Source organism: Aquila chrysaetos, chromosome 1 (genome assembly GCF_900496995.4).
Source record: "Aquila chrysaetos chrysaetos chromosome 1, bAquChr1.4, whole genome shotgun sequence".
Classification (NCBI taxonomy): Eukaryota; Metazoa; Chordata; class Aves; order Accipitriformes; family Accipitridae; genus Aquila; species Aquila chrysaetos.
Genome location: NC_044004.1, coordinates 58,726,056 through 58,748,121, shown reverse-complemented (window position 1 = coordinate 58,748,121; position 22,066 = coordinate 58,726,056). Strand labels below are relative to the sequence as shown.

Here is a 22,066-nt window from a genome sequence, read left to right as displayed (position 1 = left end):
CTTTGCTGCAAACCTTAGAGCCTTTCCTCGCTCTGGAAAAGCTGCAAGGATCTGTGTATTAACCAGAAGTTGAAACTATCGCTTAGGCAAGTCCCCAGGCATCCTAGGATCCAAAGAAATAAAGCTGAAAATCACCGATCTCCCCTTTGTATAATACTGAAGGTGAAAAATAAACCTGAACTGCTGAGAAATAAAGATGTACACAGGCAGTGTCATGAGTAACAGTGCAAGCTAGAAAATGTGAAGGTCTGTATTACCACAAATCCAGTTTGTTCAGAAAAGATGGAGCATAATAATTATTCTGAAATGGTATATTTTCAAGCACCCTGGTCTAAGACAACACATTTTTGCAGGAGTCTCCTTGAACAAAGGACTTTTTTTGAAAAATAAAACATTGGGCATCAGCTGTAATCTCTTCATAGCATTATTTAAAGGTTTGGGGGTTTTAAATCCCCAAAGATTTCAGACAAACAAAATGGTCCCCATTGTTTCCCCTTCCTTCACCTCAAAAATGTAGTCACTCTAAGCTAAAAGAGAGAATGAGCACCGTGGGAGTTTGACCTCTACTTTTAACTCTTGGTAATCTCCACAAATGTCCGTTAATCTTATCTAGCTCTGTTTTAGACTCTTGGGGGGACTAAAAATAGCTTTGCTCCCTTTCCCAGATGAGGTACTTGCAGCTTAACGTGCTCAGTGTCCCTGAGGAAGCGCCTGGCGATGCCAAGAGCAGACGCTGCTCTGCCGTGCTGCACATGCGGCCCCGAGGGCTGCGACCGCTGCTGCCACACCAGCCCGGCAGTCCTGACCCGGGCCAAGTCCTCGCTTTTGCCGCGGTCGCTCTCGACCTTTTCTGCCTTCCAGCTTTCTCCTTTCTCCTTTTGTAGAGGAGGGAAGGCGGGTCTAGGTGCCGGTGCAACTGTCCTGCCAAGAAACAAACACAAAGTATGTTCTGGACAGTTGCTGCATTTTTCCCTCTCAGTAACATAGCTACTCCGATGTTGGCCAAGTCACCATAAGCACTATGCCGGCAGTCCACGTATTTTTGGTAGCGTCATTCCCAGTACGGTAACAACCAATGCACTCTGGCTGCTGCGAGAGCTAGCTGTCTGTGGGTGAGAATTCCCATTCAGTCCTTTTACTGCCTCCCTGTTACTTTTCAGTATTGCGCTCCCTCTGAACTCAAACTTCAGCTGACCGGTACCCTACAGCCTTCGCATCCTACCATACTCATGGGACGCAACTTTCCTCTGGCATTCCTTCCTATCCAGATACCACCTCCAAAATTTTGTGACGTGCCAAAGCACACACAGGGCTGCAATGTGAAATGCCTGCTCTTCTCCCTCTCATTTTTATTTTTTTTTTTAATGGAGCTCTTAATCAAGTACTTAAAGGCCATTATTGACATCCAACTCTGCTTTGTGGACCTACTAAACCTGCTAATCCCTACCCATTTGTAATAAGGACACTACAGAAGTCAACAAAATGCAACAGAAGTGGCTTTTTATATCCTCATCTCACACAGCTTCACCTAACCTAGGGGTTCAATTATAATAACCACAAACAAAGAAATGTTTAAAAATAAAAAGAACAAAACAAAACAAGGACCTGACAAAGCATGCATTTTTCAGCAAGTAGTAACAACTGCACTCAAATAAATATTAAAAGCAAACAAACAAGGGAATGCCAAAACATTTAAGTCATGTTCCTGCAAGCAGTCTTTCTGTCTTCCCAGGGTTACTAATTTGTCTTGTGTTGGCTTCTGCTAATTTCCAGACAGAGTACTCACAGGGCATTGGCCTCTCCCTTCTCCTGGCTGCAGTAGAAAAATACAGTGGTTTTGGATTCTTGCTCAAAACTCAGAGCTTGGATGCTCCATATATATGTATGTATATATATGTGTCTATCTGAACATATATATAAATATATGCATATATATATATATGCATGCATACAAATATATATACACATAACCTGAAGTGTTCAGGAAAACACTGTACATAAACCTCGTCAGAGAGAGATCACAGTCTGCTAGTATAGTTGTACTCAAGCTGCTTTAGTTTGTCTCAGATCAAAGGTGGACACAGCTCCTGTCACATCAACCAAGATGCAGGTTTTTCATGTGCTTATGCTAAGACAGAATGTTCAATAACTAATAAATATCCTGATTATTTTTGTATGTGCAGGTTACGGCTTGACTAATTTTTCCAAGTGCCCACACCTAACCAGAGCAGTCATGAGCTCTCACTGGCATCACCTTTGTCTGGCTGCTCCCTCCTGGAGCTACCAAGTACCTGGCAAGTTGTTGCAAGCTTTTAGGAGCTCTCTTCTCTGGCATGTTAAGATTATTGTGAGGTAATTGATTCTGGCTCAGATAAAACTGATAAAACCAAATATGGCCCCCCCCCCAAATAATCTAAAGTATCAACTCTCTTTATTATATGAATTACCTTGTATCAGAAAGATGTGTATAGAACAAATTCGCCATTTAAAAATCTGGAACTGCAACCACCACTGGCACATTCAGCACTGAAATGATTCTCAACAAAAATTATCCAGGACCCAGCAAGCATGCAAATGGCTCTGGAAAGAAATGCTGCCATGAAGCTCTGTAAGTAACACAATCTTGCTCTTTTCTGCCTTACCCTTGGCCTATTTATACCTAATTAACACACCCTGCGCTCCACTGACTCGGGCCTGCTGGACCGATCACCGCATCAACTCACAGGCAAGTCCATTCCCCTTTCAGAGTAAGTGCCAAGCAGCTGGCTATCGCTGAGAAGGTGCAGATGGGTATGGTTTGTCTGTCTTTTTTACCTTTCTGTACTGAAACATCAGCCTAGATCATTTTCCACTGGCCACCTCTAATGGGTTTGCTTCTCAGGATGCACTAGCAGTACATTGTTTTTCAGAAGTACTGTAACTCCTTAAACAGTTAAATGGGGAGATGAAGCCACCTTACTTGGATACTTTGAATAGCTCTAAAAAATATTTACCCCTTTTCATCATTCATACAGGAAACCAGGCTGCTGGTTGCTGATACCCTGCCAGGACAAAGCCCTTAAAGAAGTGTGGAAAAAAACCCATCAATTAGAATGTTCAGAAAGCAAACAGAGCAGGATGGAGAAAACAGTATGTTTTTTTAAAAACAAAACAAAAGTATTTTAAAAAAAAAAAAAGAAACTATTTTATACCATGGAGAAATAGCTGCTACTATTTACTCCACAGCATTATGAGGGCAAGTGGAAGGAGTGGGAGAGGTCTAAAAAAGCCAAGTGACAAGGTGCTGGAAAGCCCTGTGTTTCGTGCAGGGTATCTCTCTGCTAATCAGGGAGGACAGACCTCCTCTGCTCTACACATGAGACTTGGCAGGCTTGTTCCTGCTGATAGTATCAAAACAGTGTGCAAGAACTATGAGCCAAGAGGGAGGGATAATTTCTTCATTGTTAAGCCTCTTTCCATGGCTGTGAAGGAACAGAGAAACAACATCCCCTCCGCTTCTAACAAGCTACTTCACCTACCACTCTGAGCTTTCCTGATGAAGTTTAATATTGCTTAAAGCAATTACTAATCTAGCTGTGAACAAACTTTCTTTTGCTGAACCTGAAACAAAAAGCCCTGATACAACCAGGGCTGGCTGCCGACGCATGCTTGTAAAGGAGTAGAAGCACAGTAGCTTGCATATCCCTTAAATCTGTTTGTGGTCCAGTGTTTCTGTGCAAGCAAGACTGGGCAGGTCAGCATAAACAGCTGAGATTTTTCACTGTTAGCGTTCCCAGCGGCCCCAGAGGAGGGACAAGGCTGTGCTCGGCACTGACAGAGGGCAGGCACCAGCCAAGTGCAGGAAAAACATCTCTCCTGAAATGCCTTCAAACTCACGGACTGGCATGCTGCCATTCACTGCCTGGGCTCTAGCCTTTCTTTACCTTACTGTTACAAAGGGATTATGATTAGGTCTAGTATATAACGTGTACAACTTGAACTACATCTACCCTATGCTAAATATCATTCCCCAGCTTTCAGAGATGCGGGCAAAACGGAAAAACATTGCAGACAGCAATCCTGACAGGCTCCATCCTAGGCTCGACTTGGGTGTTAGCAGATCTAAATGCCTGCTCTCTTCTTGAGACCCATCAATGAATCTCATCGCCGCCTGTACAATACTGCCCCAGCTGACAGCTTTGACAACTCCCTCAGATCTTTTAAGCCCATACCTTCTTCTGCCTGGACAAGTCACTGAAGACAGGCAGCTGCTGTCTCTGCTGGGATATAGAGGTGTAGCTGCTGGTGCCTCCTACCACTTCTGCTACATGGCTGTTTTGTTGGTTGGTGAGGCAAGGTTTCCGATGGAGCACGAATGCAGGAATGTGAAAGATGCGGAGCTTCAAAAGTAAAACTGTCTGAAGAAGCTCAAGAAAACGCCCGCAGGAAAAGAAACGCTTGACTAGAGAAGCAGAAAGGTAGCTTACTGGCAGAGATATAAAAAAATGTAAAAATCAGGAGGTGCGTTTCTTCCATCTGCAAAATTTGGGATGACTTGCTGGATACTGATCTAGAAAAGACAAGTATCATCAGCACAGGAAATTGTGTGGCTTTACATATGCTCTCTGAAAACTCTTCCAAACATAGCGCTGCAGGTGGCACAGACGAGCTACAGATGGGGTGGCAGGGAAGTAGGCGCAGCTTTGCTGCTGCCTGCCCACGCAGCTCAAGGAGCAGCCTCCAGACAAGGAGAGGGTGAATCTGTGGCAGGGAGAAGGTAAAGCAGAGGTGCTCCACCAGCAGCTTCGCTGTTTTGAAATGTGATGCCTCTTGATGTGAATTCTGCCTTTCTTCCCCATGAAATCGTCCCCTTTTTCTTATGGGCTTTGACTTCCAGTGAGATGGTTATCAAGGGTAACCACGAAGAAATGCCACATTCGAGCAAATCACTTCTATGCTGGCGCTGTGGTTAGAAAGAGATCATAGGACCAGTTATACTTAGGTCTTGGCCGGACTGAAAAGGGCGTACCAATGCATCAGAGCACCAGGGCTAGAGCCCTTTTCTACTTACGTGTATAAAACCATAGCTCTTTCTTACTAATTCACCCCACTTTACAAGAAATACAGATACCGGCTTTGATGGACATATACAAGTATGTATCTCAGCCTACACTTACGAACAGGTTCTGGAAGTTACGGAGCTGCGAAGGTCCTTGACTTACGACCCTGATTTTGATTAAATCAACCGCCTGGTGCCCCCCCCCCCCCCCCCCCCGAGGATGTCCGCAGCAGCAGTGCTTTGACCACCAGAACGACCGAGGACAGGCGAGCCACCGCCGGCACGGCACGCTCGCGGGTGGGAGCAGGGCGGCCGCCCGCCTCCCCCGCACCAGGTCGGTTCTTTTTTGCAAGTTTGTGCCGTTTGGCACCGCCGGAAAAAAAAAACTCCAAGGCGCGGCGGCAATCCCGCGGCGGAGCCTTACCTAAATAGGAATCACGAGTGGGCCCAAAAGGAAATCCCGGTGGGGGCGCGGCCGGGCCCGTCCCCCCGGGGAAAGCGGGAGGGCGGCGGGCGGGGAGGAGGGGTTTGGCGGCGGCCGGAGCCGGCATAAAGAGGCGGGGAGCCCGCGGGCGGAGCGGGCCGGCGGGATGGAGGAGCGGTACAGCAAGGCTGAGACCCTCGCCCTGCGGAGGAAGCACATCGGGTAGGGCCGGCGGCGGGGGGGGGGGGGGGAGGAGGAGGAGGAGGAGGAAGGTCAAGGTCTCGGTCTCCGTCGGCTGCACCTGCCCCCCCACCCCCGGCGGTGACAGCGCCCGGCCGGACCCGCTCGGCGCTGCCCGGGGGGGTTTAGAGCGCTGGGCGGCCCCACCGGCCCCACGGCAAGCCCCCGCGGGGGGTGGGGGGAGTGTGGACCGACCCGACCCGACCCGACCTGTCAGCCCTTCAGCTTGCCAAATCTATGGGCCACTTGTAATTCCCTAGGCGGGCGGAGGGAATGCAGTCATTAAAACACAGCACATCAAACGCTACTTCACTTTTTTAACAGATCAAAGCAAGCAACCAGAGCGCGGTATCCAGGTGTATGGCTAAAATGCGGCTGTGCAGGGGGAGGGTGTGAATAAACTGCATGCTCCTGAAAAACAGACGTCTCTGTTAAATGAGGGGATTTCTTAAGCTGAGTCTAACCGGGGGGGTGCAGGAAGGCTGCCCGCAGCTGTGGCCTGAGCAACGCTCCTGGCTGGGCACATGTCCTATCCCACTGTATCGCAATATTAGTTCCTCCAGAACGTGCAGCTTTAATTCTTTCCTCAGTAGCTGTCACCGAGTGAAAAATAAGTCCAGATTGTTGAAACCAGCGCTATTTGCTGATTGCATCCTAAATGCGGGGCATATATAGAAAGCTCACTAAAGATTCATAAAAGTCATGGCCTCATCAAGCGTGCACATCAACCTCTATTTAGGGGCCAGCTCAATGTTGAGGGACTCTTGCCTGTGCAAGGATTATAGGATTGGGCTGTGCTGGGCGAACAAAAAGAAACTTTCACAGAATGGACTGAGATGTTACAGAAGAAAAAAACTGTAGTCAAGAAATGGCCAGAGATGATGTGCACGGCTTTTAAAGTGTACCAAAGGAGTAGCCGAAGATGTCAGAAAAGATCTAGGCAATGGGGCTGGAAACTGAGAAAGAAGGTAAATGACTTCACTTCCTAGGAGTCACACTTAGTCTTTACAAGTTCATAGTCTCAATATATCTGACAATAACTTTGAGTTACCTGGAAACAACTATTTATCCAAGGCCAGAAGACTTCCCTTCTGCTCAGTGATACCATTCAACATAATTACATAGATGGCATGTTCTCCAAGAGGAAAAAAAAAAGAGCGTTTAAAGAGTACTTTGGAAAATTTTACAAAGAGCTCGAGTTTTGCTGGAAGCCAGTGTGATTTAGGTGCTTATGAAAAGCTGCTTTTAAAGATTTTATCTAAAGCAGTCAGGATGAGATAGTGAGATTTTTAGGACCTGCTCAGCACCTCTGAAAATAAAGCCTGCAAGGCATTAGTGTTTTGTTCTTGAATTTGACCTCTATACGGTACAGTCATCCATTGCATAATGAATTTTTGGCTATAATATAAAACAATGCTTAACAACTTAGTTTTATTCCCAGTGAGTTAATTGGCCATACAAGTTCGTAAGGCATATAAACAAACAGAGCTACAGCCTAGAAACACAACAGGACATATAAGGACCTGGAACGACTTGCAATCACTGTGCTCCTGTGAAACCACTTGCAGACAGAGTCATGCTTTGAAAACGCCCTTATTAAAGACCTGCTTCTGTTCCCACTGTGCCTGGGGAGGTGTGCAGGGCCTGTTTTTAATTTTGGGAAGAGTACTGCTTGACCATCATCTGAACCACTCATGAGCTCTTTGCAGAGGGTGACAGGGCTGCAAAAGATCAACCCCCTCAAGACTCAAAGGAGGGGGAACAACTGAGAAAACTAAAATGGTGTTATAATTTTTTTTTTTTAGGCCTTCCTGCAAAGTTTTCTTTGCCAAGGACCCTCTGAAGATAGTGCGTGGTCAGGGCCAATATATGTTTGATGACAAAGGAGAAAAATACTTAGACTGTATCAACAACGTTGCTCATGGTAAGCAGTTTAACTTGTAGGACTGCTTCTATTGCTTCATTTCTAATAGGGATCAGAACACACTTCTTCCAAGTGATGATGTTCACAGTGCTTCTCTGAATTTCTTTGTGTGGTTCAGTAACTGACTGCTTGCTAGTAATAACTCATTATTTTCTTCTTTAGTTGGCCACAGTCATCCATATGTGATAAAGGCTGCAACAAAACAGATGGAACTGCTCAATACAAATTCTCGGTTCCTGCATGACAACCTTGTTCAGTATGCACAGCGTCTTACAGCCACCCTGCCCGAGAAACTCTCTGTTTGCTATTTTGTTAACTCTGGGTATGTCTGAGTATTTTTTTTTTTCCTTCCATTATGACTGTTTTGCTTCTGTTTGAAATGGACGCTCAGAACAGCTGGGTCTAAATCTTACTAAATAGGACTTATTAATCAGCAACAATAATATTTCCAGTACTGATCGAAGGATCCTTCCTATTTGCAGGTATCATATTTAGTGTGATGGCTCAATGCAAGAGATCCAAAAGATGAAAGTGGTCTACTGAATGCTATGCAAAAAAAGGGCGGGGGGGGAGCAAGAAAAGGAAATTAGACTGCAAATTGGTGAACGTTATGTACAGATTGGTGAATGCTATCTGTAAATTGGCATATGACCTTGGAAACGAGTAGTCTTCTTTAGGCGGTCCATTTAGTCTGTGATCACTTATGTTGCCAGAACAGACAACCTGCAGGGACTTGTGAGCAGAGGGGCTGCTACGGGTCAGGCTGGAAGTTTGAGTCTTCATCTGGGGAGCAGATCTGCATTCTCAGCTGCCTGGTGGTGCAAGTGCTGGGGAGGATGGAGCTGTTGTGGAGGGTGGGAGAAGGGGCTGGCACACTGTTGCCTTTCGAGGGTTGGTGGCTGCATTGTGCTCTCAGCTGCAAAGCAGTCTCATTTGTACCAAGAGGAGGTAAATGTCTACAAGCAAACTGGAGGAGGGAAAGAAAGCATCTCTTTGTTTGCTGTTTACACAAAGAGCTGTTTTTTCTTTGCCCTCTTACATGGCATTTACGGTCTCAACCTTAGCATTGTAATCTGTATAGTAACAGAGCCTGCTGTGTTGACTTATTATATCCATTAGTCCCATGCCTCCTCTTCTGTGTCAGAATACCATTTTAATTGGAAGTGCTTCCTCACTATTTTGTGGCTGTATCTGTTACTATGCAGGTCTGAAGCAAATGATCTTGCTTTACGACTGGCTCGGCAGTACCATGGGCACCAAGACGTGATCACCCTTGAAAAGTAAGTACATAGAGTAGCTTATGTGAATGCAGCCAGCAATTCCTGCCATTACTTCAGAAGCAGCTTTGCAGCAACCCCCTGCTGTTTGTAGTTCACTGCCTGCTGAAAGAAAAGCTTTGTTGCTTTCATACTAGAACAGGTCAGGAAATCCCTTTTCCACATTTGGATAAATGGAAGTTTTGAAGATCTCTGAAAAATAAGCTTGTCAGTCACCCTAGAAGGTCAATCACCTGTTATAGGGCATTTCCCACAGAGCCTCCCAAAGCAATTCAGGCCAGAGACTTGAATGTTGGTTTTCAATGTCAATGAGTGGTCTGGTCACTGGGCTGCTCTGGAAAAGGGCCTTCTGTTTGTCACGCCTTGCTGGACATGTTTCTTTTTGTACAAATAAATATTCCGTGGTCAAGAAGAAAGATCCTGTAGCTCTGCAATGGTGCTGCACCGATGCTCAGATCTCTTCCAGTGAACACAAGTGCACACACAAAACCAAGCAGCTCCAAAATCAGGAGGCACTGAGAGGGCCGTCAGCCATGGGGAAGGTGGCCGACCACGTCTCTGGGTTTCCTTATCCTAGATGCAGCTGTAGGGTTGGTTACGCTGCTGTAGGGCTGGATCTTCTTCTCAGACTGTGATTAGAAAGTCCAGCCAGAGCAACTGCAAGAGCACGTGTCTCTGTCTGAACGGCACAAAGCTTGTTTGACTCAGCCATGCTCAGATCCCTGTTAGCCTTCCTTGACTCACGTGGCCAAGATTTGGAGCCACTGAGAGTAGCTTCCATCAGGAGAGGCTGAGGATGGAGCTGGCTCTGTCACTGTTTCACTGCCATGTCTTGTCTTCCTGAACACCACAGGGTATTTCTTTGCCCAGGTCCCAAGGCTCTGTAGGCTTTTGCCATAGCTACCATCCCAGTCAGGGTGGGCTTTCTGTCCTTTCTTTGTGTCCATTAGCAGATTTTGTTGACTGGTTAGTAAGAAGGTGTAAAGAAGACAAAGGAGTTCAAAAAACATCCTCTCTACCCTATGTGTGTGCTACTATGAGATTGTGACATGTCTTTGATTTGGTTTGAGGTTCCCCTCGCTTCAAGTTTATGGGTGAACAAAATTGTTTATTCCCTGAAAGAAGCTGCTACATGCTTTAGGTTCAAAAGGCTTTGTTTCCTCATTTCTAAATCAAGTTGGCCTCAGTAGTAACCAGCTTGAGCATACTCTGCAATATAAAGCTTTTATATTCAAACAATATTCATCCTTCTCCTGAAGGCGACTTCTGCCAAACAGTCTAGACTGTAGGGCCTTCGGGGCAGGTAGTGGTGTGCTGCTGCTCCATAAGATCCCAACTTTCCAATGCAATGCACACTTTTGAGAGTCTTTGCAATGGTGTTGGGGTCTAGATTGCAAAGCTTGGGTTGGCCAGAGTGGGGTCCACAGGCTGGAAATGAGGGAACTGGACCCCCACTTCAACTGCTAGGTAAGGCTGCTAGGGCAGCCACCTTAGAGGCAGTGAGGTCCATGGGTCATCTTGGTCTGTCCTCATGCTGGTACTTGATGTTATGCAAGGAAAAAAAAAAAAAAACCTCCTGGTTCCAGTCTTGCTAGTGAATTAGTCAGCAGCAATTTCATATTGCCTTTGAGAGAAAGACTAAATTAAATCAAGATCCCTTCACAAACAGTGCTACTGCGTTGCAGATACAGTTGCTTATTCTGGATTATTTATGGGCACAGTTGTAAATTTAGCTCTTCTATATATTTGGCGAAAAGTGACTTCGATATTTAACACTCATGCAGTGCTTACCATGGCCATGTTACATCTCTGATTGACATCAGTCCCTATAAATTTAATCAGCTGGGAAAGGACAGCAAGAAGGAGTTTGTGCATGTGGTAAGTGTAGTTTTTTGCTTTTTGTCATTTTTATGCCTGTTATGCAGCATATTGAATTACCCACTTCTGGTATAAATATGCTTTCATTCTGTTTTGCTGATGCTAGAGTACATATACTTGGCTGTTTGTTAGTGGATTAAATACAGCAAAATTGTTTGCTTTTGGATTTCTAAGAGGGTATTTTAGCTGTGAGGCTGATTTCCTTCAGAGTGCTACACATTTCCTGAGTCACTGCGCTGTATAGTTACACAGTTTCAAGAAATTAGCCAGTATCTATTGTGTTGGTTTGACTAAAGATATGCAGGACTTTTGAGTCTACTTCGAAAGACCGGAAAGGCAGACCCCACAAGTTCACACAGATCTGGGTATAGAGCTCATGGGTGTCCAGCTGATACTGTTTGATTTTCAGCCTGCACTTGTGTATCTTACAAAGACAAAAATCATTCTCAGCCCAGAGATGTACACCAAGCAGGCCTTTCCTATCTAGACCTCCTTGCATTAACCACACTGCCAAAGTAGTATCCACCTTTTTATACCACTTCCTTTCTCTTATTTACTGAACATCTGCCAACACTGTTTGTAGAGGCTTGAAGGTCATACAGATTCGTACCATGACTAGGACGCTGGAAGGGATGTGACAGACTGGAAAACCCCATTCTCCAGTTGCAGAAATGGATCTTTCTGCAAGAATCTGAAATAAAATGATGGACCAGGATTCAGTATTGTGTCTTGGGGGAGAGGAGGGACAGTCTTGAAAGGTGGATGAGGTAGATGATGGCTTTTTCAACAGTTGCGTCCAGTAATGTTGAACACATCACAGGGCGAGATTGAGTTTAAGCTCCTGTAAGCATTTTTGCAATACCATGCAGAAATTCAGGCTGTACTAACTCCTATTATCTATCTGTGTGGAAAGACAAAAGCTCAGAGCAATAGAAAAGGAAGTAAATGTTTCACAGAAGGATGGGCTTAAAAAAAAAAAAAAATAAAATTGGTCTTTTCAGGCTCCTTCTCCAGATATCTACAGAGGAAAATATAGGGAAGACCACCCAGATCCAGCAAGTGCTTATGCTGAAGAGGTGAAAAAGATTATTGAAGAAACACAGAAGAATGGACGCAAGGTGTGTGTCTTGTGCTCTAGAAATGCTGAGGCTTCATCTATTAAGCGTGACATGGGGGCATGAAACAGGCAACTAAGGACATGTTTCTTTACTCATGTTCCCTTGCTTCCCCCTGCCCTTCATTTTTCTGTGGTGGGTTCTATGGTCAAAATGGGCCATTTTTCTACCTGATGCTCTTAGCGCAGTTTCTCTAGACATCAATGAAAGGATCAATAATACAGTTCTAAATAAGCAGCTACAACCAAAGCAGTTTAATTTCCTTTTTTATGCATTGAATCAGTAGATTGTAAATATCTTAGGGCAAGCTTTGAGGTCAGCTGAGAAACTACATCACAAATTCTAGCAAGGATATATAAAAGTCTCCAGGACATGGAGAAAATATGCTAGATAAAATCTTGATACTACATTTCTGAGTCTAGTAGCTTAAGATAACTTTGGAGTCATCTAAAAAGGTGAACCTTTCGATCATATACAGTATGACCTTGATAAAAACCAACAATTTCTGAACAGGTTTACCTAAAATGTGTGTTAATGTTTTGTGTGATGGCATGAGTGTTTTGAGACATGTAGGGCTTGATCCAAATCCCACTGAAGTCACAGAAGACTTCAGTGGAGATTGGAACAACATGTTCCCTTCTAGTCCAATGGACTTACATCACTCTTCTTTTAGTTTCTTCATCAACTTTTTTTTATTCTCTACTAACGGATAGTTTTGTTTTTTTCTTCCCTTGTTTCCTTTCTTTTGCATATTTCTTAGGTTTTGGTGACATAGACCTGTGGCAGGACAAGTTGTGCTAAACGCTAAGCCTCACATGCTATGGGAAGCTTCATACTCTTTGGCTGTAGCATGCCTCTTCAAATATAGTATACGGTTCTTTACAAGTTACTGCTCGGCCTTGTTTCCAGGAAGACTGCACCAGCCCAGAGAGACCTCTTGATGCTCAGGGAGGGGTTCACAAGTGGTGTGGGGATGCAATCCCTTAAATAGCAGACTTATGCTGAGACTTTGGGGTAATATCGTATCTCTGCTGCATAGACCTCTGCTGTTGACAAGAAACGAATTTTGATGTTCCAGTGTATCTGATCTGCTGCTCTTACCCTTCCTGACTTGAAATAACTTTCTTTTTCATTCCTAGCAACTGGAATTATTTCACCTGTAGAATTTTTCTCCTCTATTGTCAAGTGCCTCGTGCTGACATTTTACTTGTGTAGTTGTTTGCATTAGGCAGGGGTGCCCAAAGTGTAGCCTCAGGTCATCTTACAGTTCAGCTTTTACCCACCTCTACCTGGTGTTCAGGATTGAACAAAAAAGCTGATCACAACATATACATGTTACTGGAGAGCCTTGGCATTAAGCAAGTTTCATTAACCTCTTCGGGAAAATGGCAAACACTGTTGTGTGTCTCCTGTAAATAGAAATTTGTAAATAAATTTACAGAGCTCCCAGGAGCCTGATCCAATGTCCACTGACACAAGTAGGTGTTTTCCACCTCAACAGCTGTAGGACTAGGGCTAAACGAAGGTCCTTGTATTCCCATGAGGTTACAAAGGTGGCCCTGGCTACTGCAAATTTGGGCACCCCAGATTACAAAATGAATAAATTCTTTAACCATAGCTGTTCTAAAGAGCCCTCAGTTGTCCAACCCATTGTGTGATTAAATTAAGGCATACATTTAAACATTTATTTCTAGACTGTTAGATGTTTGTGCAAAGGTGGAGTAGATGAACACAGCTCTCACCTGAGTTTGTTTTTTGTAGATTGCTGCCTTCATAGCTGAATCCATGCAGAGCTGTGGAGGCCAAGTAATTCCACCTGTGGGCTATTTCCAGAAAGTGGCAGAGTACGTACATCACTTCAAAAGGGCACAACTGGAAAATTAACCAAAGAAACAGGTTTTTCACTATGGGCTTATCCAATCAATTCAGCTGTCACCCTCTCTTGTTCTTGGCTGTATGTGGTTCCTTTCTACTTTTTGAATAGTGTGATTCCACTTCTACTTTTTATGGAACATCACCTGACTAACTGTTTTGAGCTGGATAATTGTCTTTCCTTTTCTATCCTTAATCCTCAGGCCATAAGTTTGATAGAAGATGAAGTTGAACCATCATAGATACAACCCTGCAGTACCATTACAGTACCCCTAATTTGCATCAAAATACCAGATTTTTTTTCTTAACATTTAGCAAACTAAAAATTTTATCAATTGAAATAGCTATAGCTGTGTTTCAGCAGCCATGTTCTTTCTTTTTTTCCTAACCTGGTCTCACACTGGAGAATTTGTGTAATACAAACTCCTTTGTCCTAGATTGCCTACCCAAGACATGTACTGCAGCACTAGTCATTCAAACTATTCTATTTGTTTTCAGGTATGTGCGTGCAGCGGGTGGACTGTTCATAGCTGATGAGGTCCAGGTTGGCTTTGGCAGAGTTGGGAAGCATTTTTGGGCGTTCCAACTGCAAGGCGAAGACTTTGTGCCTGACATTGTCACCATGGGAAAGCCCATTGGCAATGGCCACCCTATGTCTTGTGTGGTCACAACAAGGGAAATCGCTGAAAGTTTTGGTGCCTCTGGAATGGAGTATTTCAATACAGTAAGTTCGTAGGTGAAGGTATGCCTTTTTTTCTTTTGGTCTGCATTTAGCAGTTAGAAGTTGTTCAGGTGATTCAGCTAACATCTACATCCATTACTGCATCACATCATTACTAAGAGTTCGAGTCAACCACAGTCTAAGATCTAAAAGCAAGTGTAGAGGCTTTGAAATATGCTCTGTACTGAGTAGCATATCTTAATGTGGACCAGCACTAGCTCTCTGGCAAGTCATGCATCTCAGCTCACCTTCATACAAATAAATTCTTCCTTACCTTTCTCTCTCTCTCTTCCCCACTCTGAAATGTTGACCGTGTAAAATTTCATTTTCTGGGATAGGCTCTGTGCTGGTGAGGCTCATGCCCTGGCAGACCTTGCTCTGCAGTTGTTACCTAACAAAACAGTGACCCTTTACCAGGAAACATTTGAGCTGCCTGCGTGCCACAGAGGAACAGCTTTCTTTACTGAGTGTTCTTTCTGCTTCTGTGACTGAGCCTTCTTCCCAGCTACCATGAATCCCCCTGGAGTTTATACCCTCTGGTTCAACAAGTCACCCACTGCTCTTCACAGGAATATTTTGCCTGCATATACAATCAGCTAACCGTGAGAGCAGCTTGAATGCTTCAGCTGTGAAATCTTCAAATTACTGAAACCCGAAGCAGAGGAAGAGGAAGCCCCTCTCTTGGGCCTCTTACACTGCCCAAAGTGGTGGGCATGGTGCTCCACAGCCTGCGTGGCACAAAATGGCCACCACTTCAAGCTTTCCTCACAATATGCCAAGCAGGAGAGGCAAGTGAAAACTACATGGATAAACACAGATGAACGTTTCTGATTGGTTTTGTTTTCCTATTTGTCTTTACTGTCAGTTTGGAGGCAATCCAGTGTCTTGTGCTATTGGTTTGGCTGTGCTGGAGGTAATAGAAAAAGAAGATCTCCAAGGAAATGCTACACGTGTAGGAAATTACCTCCTGGAGTTGCTGGCTGAGCAAAAGGAGAAACACCCCTTAGTGGGAGATATCAGGTAGGTGCCTTACAGCAATGTCAGAGAATAATAACTGTGCTAGAAAAATAAACAAGTTTAGGGTAAGGGCAACACAGAAACATTATGTCATGATTATGCTACACCTCTTTTTTTAAAAGGGACTACCCAAAACTGATACTGTAAGTCAGTGCATTTTTCAAAAAAGTCATCCATCCATCTGCTTAGTTAGGTGTAAGCATAGCCACTAGAAAAGCTCTGGGAGAGAAGAGCCATCCACGTGCAATAGCCCAGTTGTCAGCACACTATTGGGACGATGGAGACCTTATTCAAATCTCTGGTCCATTTCATTTGGAGATGTTAGTGTGGGTTTTCCTCATCTCATGTTACTACCAAGATAATTGCCTTCAGGTTTTTGGGGCAGGGGGTTGTGTTGTGGTGCTTTTTTAGTTCTTGGTTTTCGTTATTTGTCTTCCACAGCTCCCTGGCTTGAGGTTTGCAGGATAGGAGAGAAAGAAAATTATTCTATCATTCTTAACTGGCCATGTAGCCTTAATAAGCCAGCTAAATTTATTTATCCAGAAAAACTGTTATCCCACTTGATTGTCTGAAGTAGCCAGTGCCAAAAGACGACCAAAGAGAAAGTCTCCTCTTTCCTGCTCCTTCCCCACTTGCACCCCAGGGAAGGGATTGCAGTTTTTAGAAACAGGTTTTGCATTTGCAGCAGAAGGCTTGGGTTACTGACACTGGATTTCACTTGTCTGTGTTTTTTTTCTCTACTCCAGGGGTATTGGATTGTTTGTTGGAGTGGATCTGGTGAAAGATCAACAAAAGCGAACACCAGCCACAGCTGAAGCCCTTCACCTTATTTACAAGTAAATGGTTTCTAAAGACTATATGCAGTGATCAAACCCTCCTAATATTCCCCAGCAGTTAGTCATTAATTTCAGTTTAAATTTGTGTAGCTTTTGATAACACAGTACTAGAAAAAGAAAAGTTTCAAAATCTAACTCAGCCTCAAGGGTCTGTCTGACAGGAGACAATATAGTTTTATACCTGTGTCTAACACAGATGTTTCTTCTTTCCACAGGCTGAAAGAGCATCAAATCCTTCTTAGTGCAGATGGACCCCACAGAAATATACTAAAATTTAAACCACCAATGTGTTTCACAATGGAAGATGCAAAACATGTAGTGGAGACAATTGATGCACTTCTCACAGGTATGTATGCTTTAGTGCTCAGAGGAATACTCTTCTTCGTTCATTTCCAGATGACCCGTTAGAAACACCAGCCACCATAATCTAGACCATTACGTGCAAGGGAAAGTAATCAATTACATTTCTTACCACTTGTCCAAACTGCTGTTCTTAATGCTAATTATTATAAAAAAATAAAAGGCCCCATATGTACTTCATCCAGACTTCTAGGCAAAATCCTGCTTTTGATCCTTTCTCTTACAGACTCAGTGTTACTACTTATTTCTGGTCGCATATGCTATATGTTAAGGAGCGAATATATTAATTCAGCACAGGCCTAAAAGACACTGCTGAAACACTGGTGAAACTTTCCATAATGTGCTCTACCTTTTTTTTTTGTTTGTTTTAACTGGCATACTGGAACATGATTGTCTCATTCAAATTTAGCCTGAAGGTTTTCAGGCTCTATTTATCTTCTACCTGGGGACCAATCCAGGGAAAAATAATGTCAGGTATACTATTAGTGTAAGGACCCTCCAAGCCCGTTCTACATCAAACGCTCCCATCTCCTGAGATTATAACAACTGGAGTTAGACTAGCACGAACCTGGACAAAGGCAGAATTCGGCTCTGAAAGGTCTGTCTGAACCCCCATGCTACAGTCAAGCTGCTGATTTCGTTCTTTTCTCTAAACACCCGCAAGCTACACAGTCCTGATACATTAATCACATTGCCTCAGAAAAATGTTTTAGGAAATATTCATCATTCTTCAGTTATTCTTGTGTGATAAATGCACAGAGGAATAGCTGATTAGGTATTTTTTACTTCAGCCAGCTGTTAAATTGACTGTATGCTTACTTACCTGTGATTCTTTTTAATTAATTATTTTATTACTTTTTTTAGAAATGGAAGAGGCAACTGGAATGAAGACAGAAAATAATGCATCTACAAATGCACAGTGTAAAAGAAAAGTATGTTTTGAATTTTTTTTAAGTCTTATTCAGATAGGTGTTTGGCAAATCAAGTATAAATTACTTTGGTAGGGCACACCTTCGTTTTTGGTGGTGTGAGTGGTTCTGTGCCTTGAAACTGAGCTCAGAATGTAACCCGCTACTAGAAACCCGAGAGGATTGTGTTACTGGGGCAAATCTAAAAAGGGCTGAGTAATACAGACCTACAACAAGAAACATGTTATAGACAAGCCCCTCGCCTTGTCTGCAAAGAAGACCAGCCAGACTTTGGGCTGCACAAAATTGTGAGCTCAGCAGTCAACTATTTTACTAGTTCTAGGTACTGTGTGCTACTGATGGCTATTTGGCTTTCTAAGCAAGCCTTCAGCCTGGAAGGTGTCCAAGTTTTCAGAGAGTTCCAAGGATTTCGTTTCCATCATAGCACTTTGAGTACGAATGGCTGACATGCATCCAAATTAGGACTTCTTAGGTTGCAGCCCCAGCTTTGGATAACTCATATATAATTTCTGACCCCCTTAAAAACACATCACCCACTGTGTTATAGGAAAGCTTGCCAAGCTGACCCTTGGTGAGTTTTCCAGTGATGCTGCAAATGGTGGGAAGGCAATAGCCCAGCTGTCTAGGGATTTAGTAATTAAGGCAGAGACCCTATGGATTACTGGCTATCATCTAGATTATACTAGATTTGGGGTGCAACCCTCTTCTTACAGACATTTGTACACATTCAGTTCAATTTCTTTCAAAGCTAAGAAGTTGTGCCACTAAAAGAGGAGGGTCAGGCAGAGCTACCTAACAGGAACCAAGTCCAATGGGTGACTGTTGGAAGACATGCACGTACCTTCACTGACATTTCATTTCTGTTTCAGACAACTGAAGGGAGTTCTCAGCCAGAAGGTGCAAATGAAAGCATCGGCCATATGAATGGAGCTGCCTGCAGACAAGAAAATGGGCTTTATTCTAAAAAACCCTCACTGTCAAGTAAAAGAATAAGAACATGAAGAGGGAAAGTTTCCTCATTCAGTTTGAATTTGTGTCCAGCTTGCTTTTGAGAGGAAGAGTGCAATAGTCCAAGTCTTAGGATCTGTTTGAAGCCTAGTCCTACCTTCGTAAACTGGCTGAATTCCTATTAGCTTCAGTAGGAGTTTAAAATACCTTTTCAGATACATGAGACCTGCACCACATGGCTTGAAATCTAGAAGTGACAGAATGGACAAGTGATACAGAAATATCTTAGCGCTGATGGCAGGCTTGTCATAGGTACACAAACTCAGTGAAATCTGTGGATTTACCCATATTACACAGAATCTGAATTGCTTAATGACCATACAAGCAATGCCAATCCTATTATTATTAAAATTATATGCTTAACATGCTATTTTTACAATATTTTAAATTTCAATATGTAATATTGAGATGTTAATTACTTCCCATGTTTTAATGGCTGAATTCTTAAAAAAATGCTTGAGAGAGAAATCATTATTATCTTCCAGTGTAACTTAGGTCCTATGGATCATATTCCCAGCTGATGTAAATTGGTGTAGCTTTGTTAACGTCAACGATGCTTTACCAAGAGTCTACCACTGTGTGTGTAGAGACACAACGTTTATGCCGAGCATTCTCACTTTATGTTCAAAGAAAATGAAGAATCTGGATCCTAATTTTCTATGGATAAAGCAACTTTTATAGATAACTATTTATATAGAGTAAGATTTTATGATTTTTTTCCAAAAGTTTATATATTGAACCCTCTCAGTCCAAAAAATATGCAAGTAGAGTATATATCATTTCAGACACACTGATTGAATTAACCTGAGTGTCTCTCAAAATTAAGTTCCCAGGGACAGCCCAGCTTGCATTCCGATGGATTTTAGTTGTTTTGACAGTTGTGGGAATTACTGCCTGATCCTGTTGTAGCAATGCTGTTACTTTTTGTCAGTGCTGATGAAGAGTCGCATACCAGTTGAATGGAATCTTGACACATAAATGGCTATGCTAACATTTGACAGATTACTAAAATGAGAGGACCACTGCATAAAACATGCATGCAACCACTTCGCAGCCACTGCCTATCTCTGCTGCAGATACTTTAGACTGACTTGTCTTCTTGTCAGTGTTAAATTTCAACAAGAGCACACAAGTCCTGCTTCTCTTTTTTAGTACATGCACAACTCCATGCTATGGAAGACACTGAGGGCTTTACAAATGGTTTGTACTTCATAAAAAAAAAAGACAAAATGTATTTCCTCTTCAATTTTAATACCCTAAGTTCTGCTGGTTTGTAATTGCTGCTACTGACCCTACTGATATGACTGAAAATTGAGCACCTTATCTAATTTCATATTTTCTACAATTTGCTATATTAATATTGATGTTGCCAGTGTAACATCTTCCAACATCTGCAAGCGGGCTTATCTTCTGTTTCATGATCCTTGAATAATAAAAATAAATCTCTTATTTGTAATTATGATGTCCTCCACAAAGAGGTTATTTGTTCTAATTTTATTCTTCAGTAACACTTATTTGATGAGGGAGGTAACTTCAGTTTTGGCTGTGGGTTGTCTCCATGCCAAAGCAGACTGGCTAGGCTGTGTTTCCCTGAGACCCTACACAGTCCTCAGCTGTTGGCAGCGCTTACCCTCCAAGCCAGATGTTACCTCAGCTGCCACAATTCAGCCCCTGCTAACCCAGCACCAGGAAGGATGCCACAGGTCTCTTCCAACATGAAACTACACAAAGACCTAAGTCAACCTAATTTGGTATGTGTCCGAAGGCACAGTTTAGGTCACGCCCCATATGGAGTGGGGCTACTTGCATCACACCTCCTCCACTGCATGCAGCAGCAGCAGCATGTGCTTCCCTGCAAGCAAATGCTTGTGCGATTTATCAGAAGGGTTAAGCTCAAGGCACACAGCCCACCGGTCTGTACTATGGCACTGACTGTTGTAGCAGGTCATTAATATTTAATTTTCAAAAGCATATCAAAGAACTAGAAGAAAAAATCCAATGAGCCTAAATCTGAGGGGAGGTGAAGATTACAACTTCATAAACACAAGGGGCCTGTGCCTCTACCTCTGTGCTACCTATCTTGCTTCTGCACATGCTTGAAATACATAGAACAGCCATTGCTCCAATTTACTAGTGTTTTTCACCCAGTTTCTGCTTCACAAGTCAGGAAGGTCTCTACTTACTGGTTCTGCTCATTATGGAAGGTGTGAGTTACCTAGAACAATTAAGTCTTCTATTTTCTTTAAACAAGAAAGGCTATCACTTCTATGATACACACTGAAAAAAAACCCCACTGTCATTTAAATGGAGGAACCAATCCAACAGTTTGTTAGTTACCAGGAGTCGAGCTGGACCTACTAGAATTATTATTACTATATCACTGTTAATATTCTCACAGTAGCTCCGAGTCCACCAGCAAGATATGCACAATCCCTACTGTGAAGGGCTTACTAATTAGAAGAGACTAACTAAAGGATGGGAGAGTGGAAGCAGAAATAATTAAGGCTAAACACAGAGAGAGCCATTCCAGTCAGCTGAACTGATCAAATATATTCCCTCCACTGAACAGGCAATGCTTTTTTTCCCTTTCCCAGCCCTCTGTTTCCCTTTTTCTTCTTTCTACCTCTCCTGTCCTGGCTGTGTAATTCCTGGTTTTAGCCATATAGTTCAACCTCCACCCTAGCCCTTACATTCAGCAGATAGATACCTCTGTCAGCCAGTTCTACTCACTAACCTTGCAGAAAAAAAATGAGACCAGACTTTTTTCCCCATCAGTTTTCTGCAAGCAGCAGGAGGAAGAGACAGCGGCACGAGGGAAAGGCAGGACTCCATCCCAAGAGAGCATCACACACTGGAGTTAGTTATTTATATGTTCACTCTAGCTCATCATCCTACTGGAAGCTGAATCAAGATAGTTTTAGTGCATTCTCATAGTTTACCACTGTTTCACTCATTTTTATATTGCACTTTTAAAACTTTTAAGCAAACAGACTGGTTAGAATAAGGGAAAAAGAAAGGACAGTGGTTGCTGCAAATACTGATGAAAGAGTGACACTGTGAGAGTCTGAAACCACTGCCAGTCGATTCGCCTACATAAAAGCAAGTGGGACTGAACCTGTGCGGAGTCAGAAAGCTGTGCCTTAACCAGCATTGTTCTGGGGAGAAGAATCAGGATCAAAAGTTGCCATGTCAACGTAACACCACTGAACTGCCAAGGAAACAGAGCATGCAGCATGGTCACATCTGGGGGAAAAAAGCCTCAGCCTTAGCTCCATTAAACATTGCAATGGAAATATACGGAGTAGAAGAATTATGCTAGAGTATTATATTTTGTCTGTTGCTTTTTAGATGTATAGTTTCTTAGCCATACAACACAGTCTTATCAGATAATACTTTTATAATCTTCACAGCTGTTAAGCTTGGTGAC

At 43.2% G+C, this 22,066-nt stretch overlaps 1 protein-coding gene and 2 long non-coding RNA genes across 4 annotated transcripts in view; 1 reads left to right on the top strand and 2 right to left on the bottom strand.

Moving 5' to 3' along the window:
* Window positions 1–18,566, bottom strand: part of LOC115347691 — a 46,132-nt gene extending 27,566 nt beyond the window's left edge. The window contains exons 1-2 of the long non-coding RNA XR_003925575.2: window positions 18,473–18,566; window positions 13,639–13,768 (exon numbers count right to left, since the gene is read on the bottom strand). This is a non-coding gene — a long non-coding RNA (uncharacterized LOC115347691). The remainder of the gene's footprint in view (window positions 1–13,638; window positions 13,769–18,472) is intronic.
* Window positions 297–5,520, bottom strand: LOC115347697. Of its 2 annotated transcripts, XR_003925579.1 has the most exons (3): window positions 5,463–5,520; window positions 4,212–4,942; window positions 297–921 (listed from the first exon to the last, which is right to left on the bottom strand). It is a non-coding gene; the product is annotated as an uncharacterized LOC115347697 (long non-coding RNA). The 2 variants fall into 2 exon arrangements; XR_003925578.1 differs by lacking the exon at window positions 5,463–5,520 and having other exon boundaries at window positions 4,212–5,057.
* Window positions 4,320–20,098, top strand: ETNPPL (ethanolamine-phosphate phospho-lyase). Its single transcript, XM_030029216.2, has 14 exons — window positions 4,320–4,421; window positions 5,465–5,684; window positions 7,508–7,626; window positions 7,789–7,948; window positions 8,832–8,906; window positions 10,688–10,781; window positions 11,783–11,899; window positions 13,658–13,740; window positions 14,267–14,492; window positions 15,355–15,509; window positions 16,253–16,342; window positions 16,558–16,688; window positions 17,567–17,634; window positions 18,501–20,098. Exons 1-14 carry the CDS (start codon window positions 4,355–4,357, stop codon window positions 18,630–18,632), a joined length of 1,737 nt encoding a protein of 578 aa, XP_029885076.1. The 5' UTR covers window positions 4,320–4,354; the 3' UTR covers window positions 18,633–20,098.
* The last annotated feature ends 1,968 nt before the right edge of the window (window positions 20,099–22,066 follow it).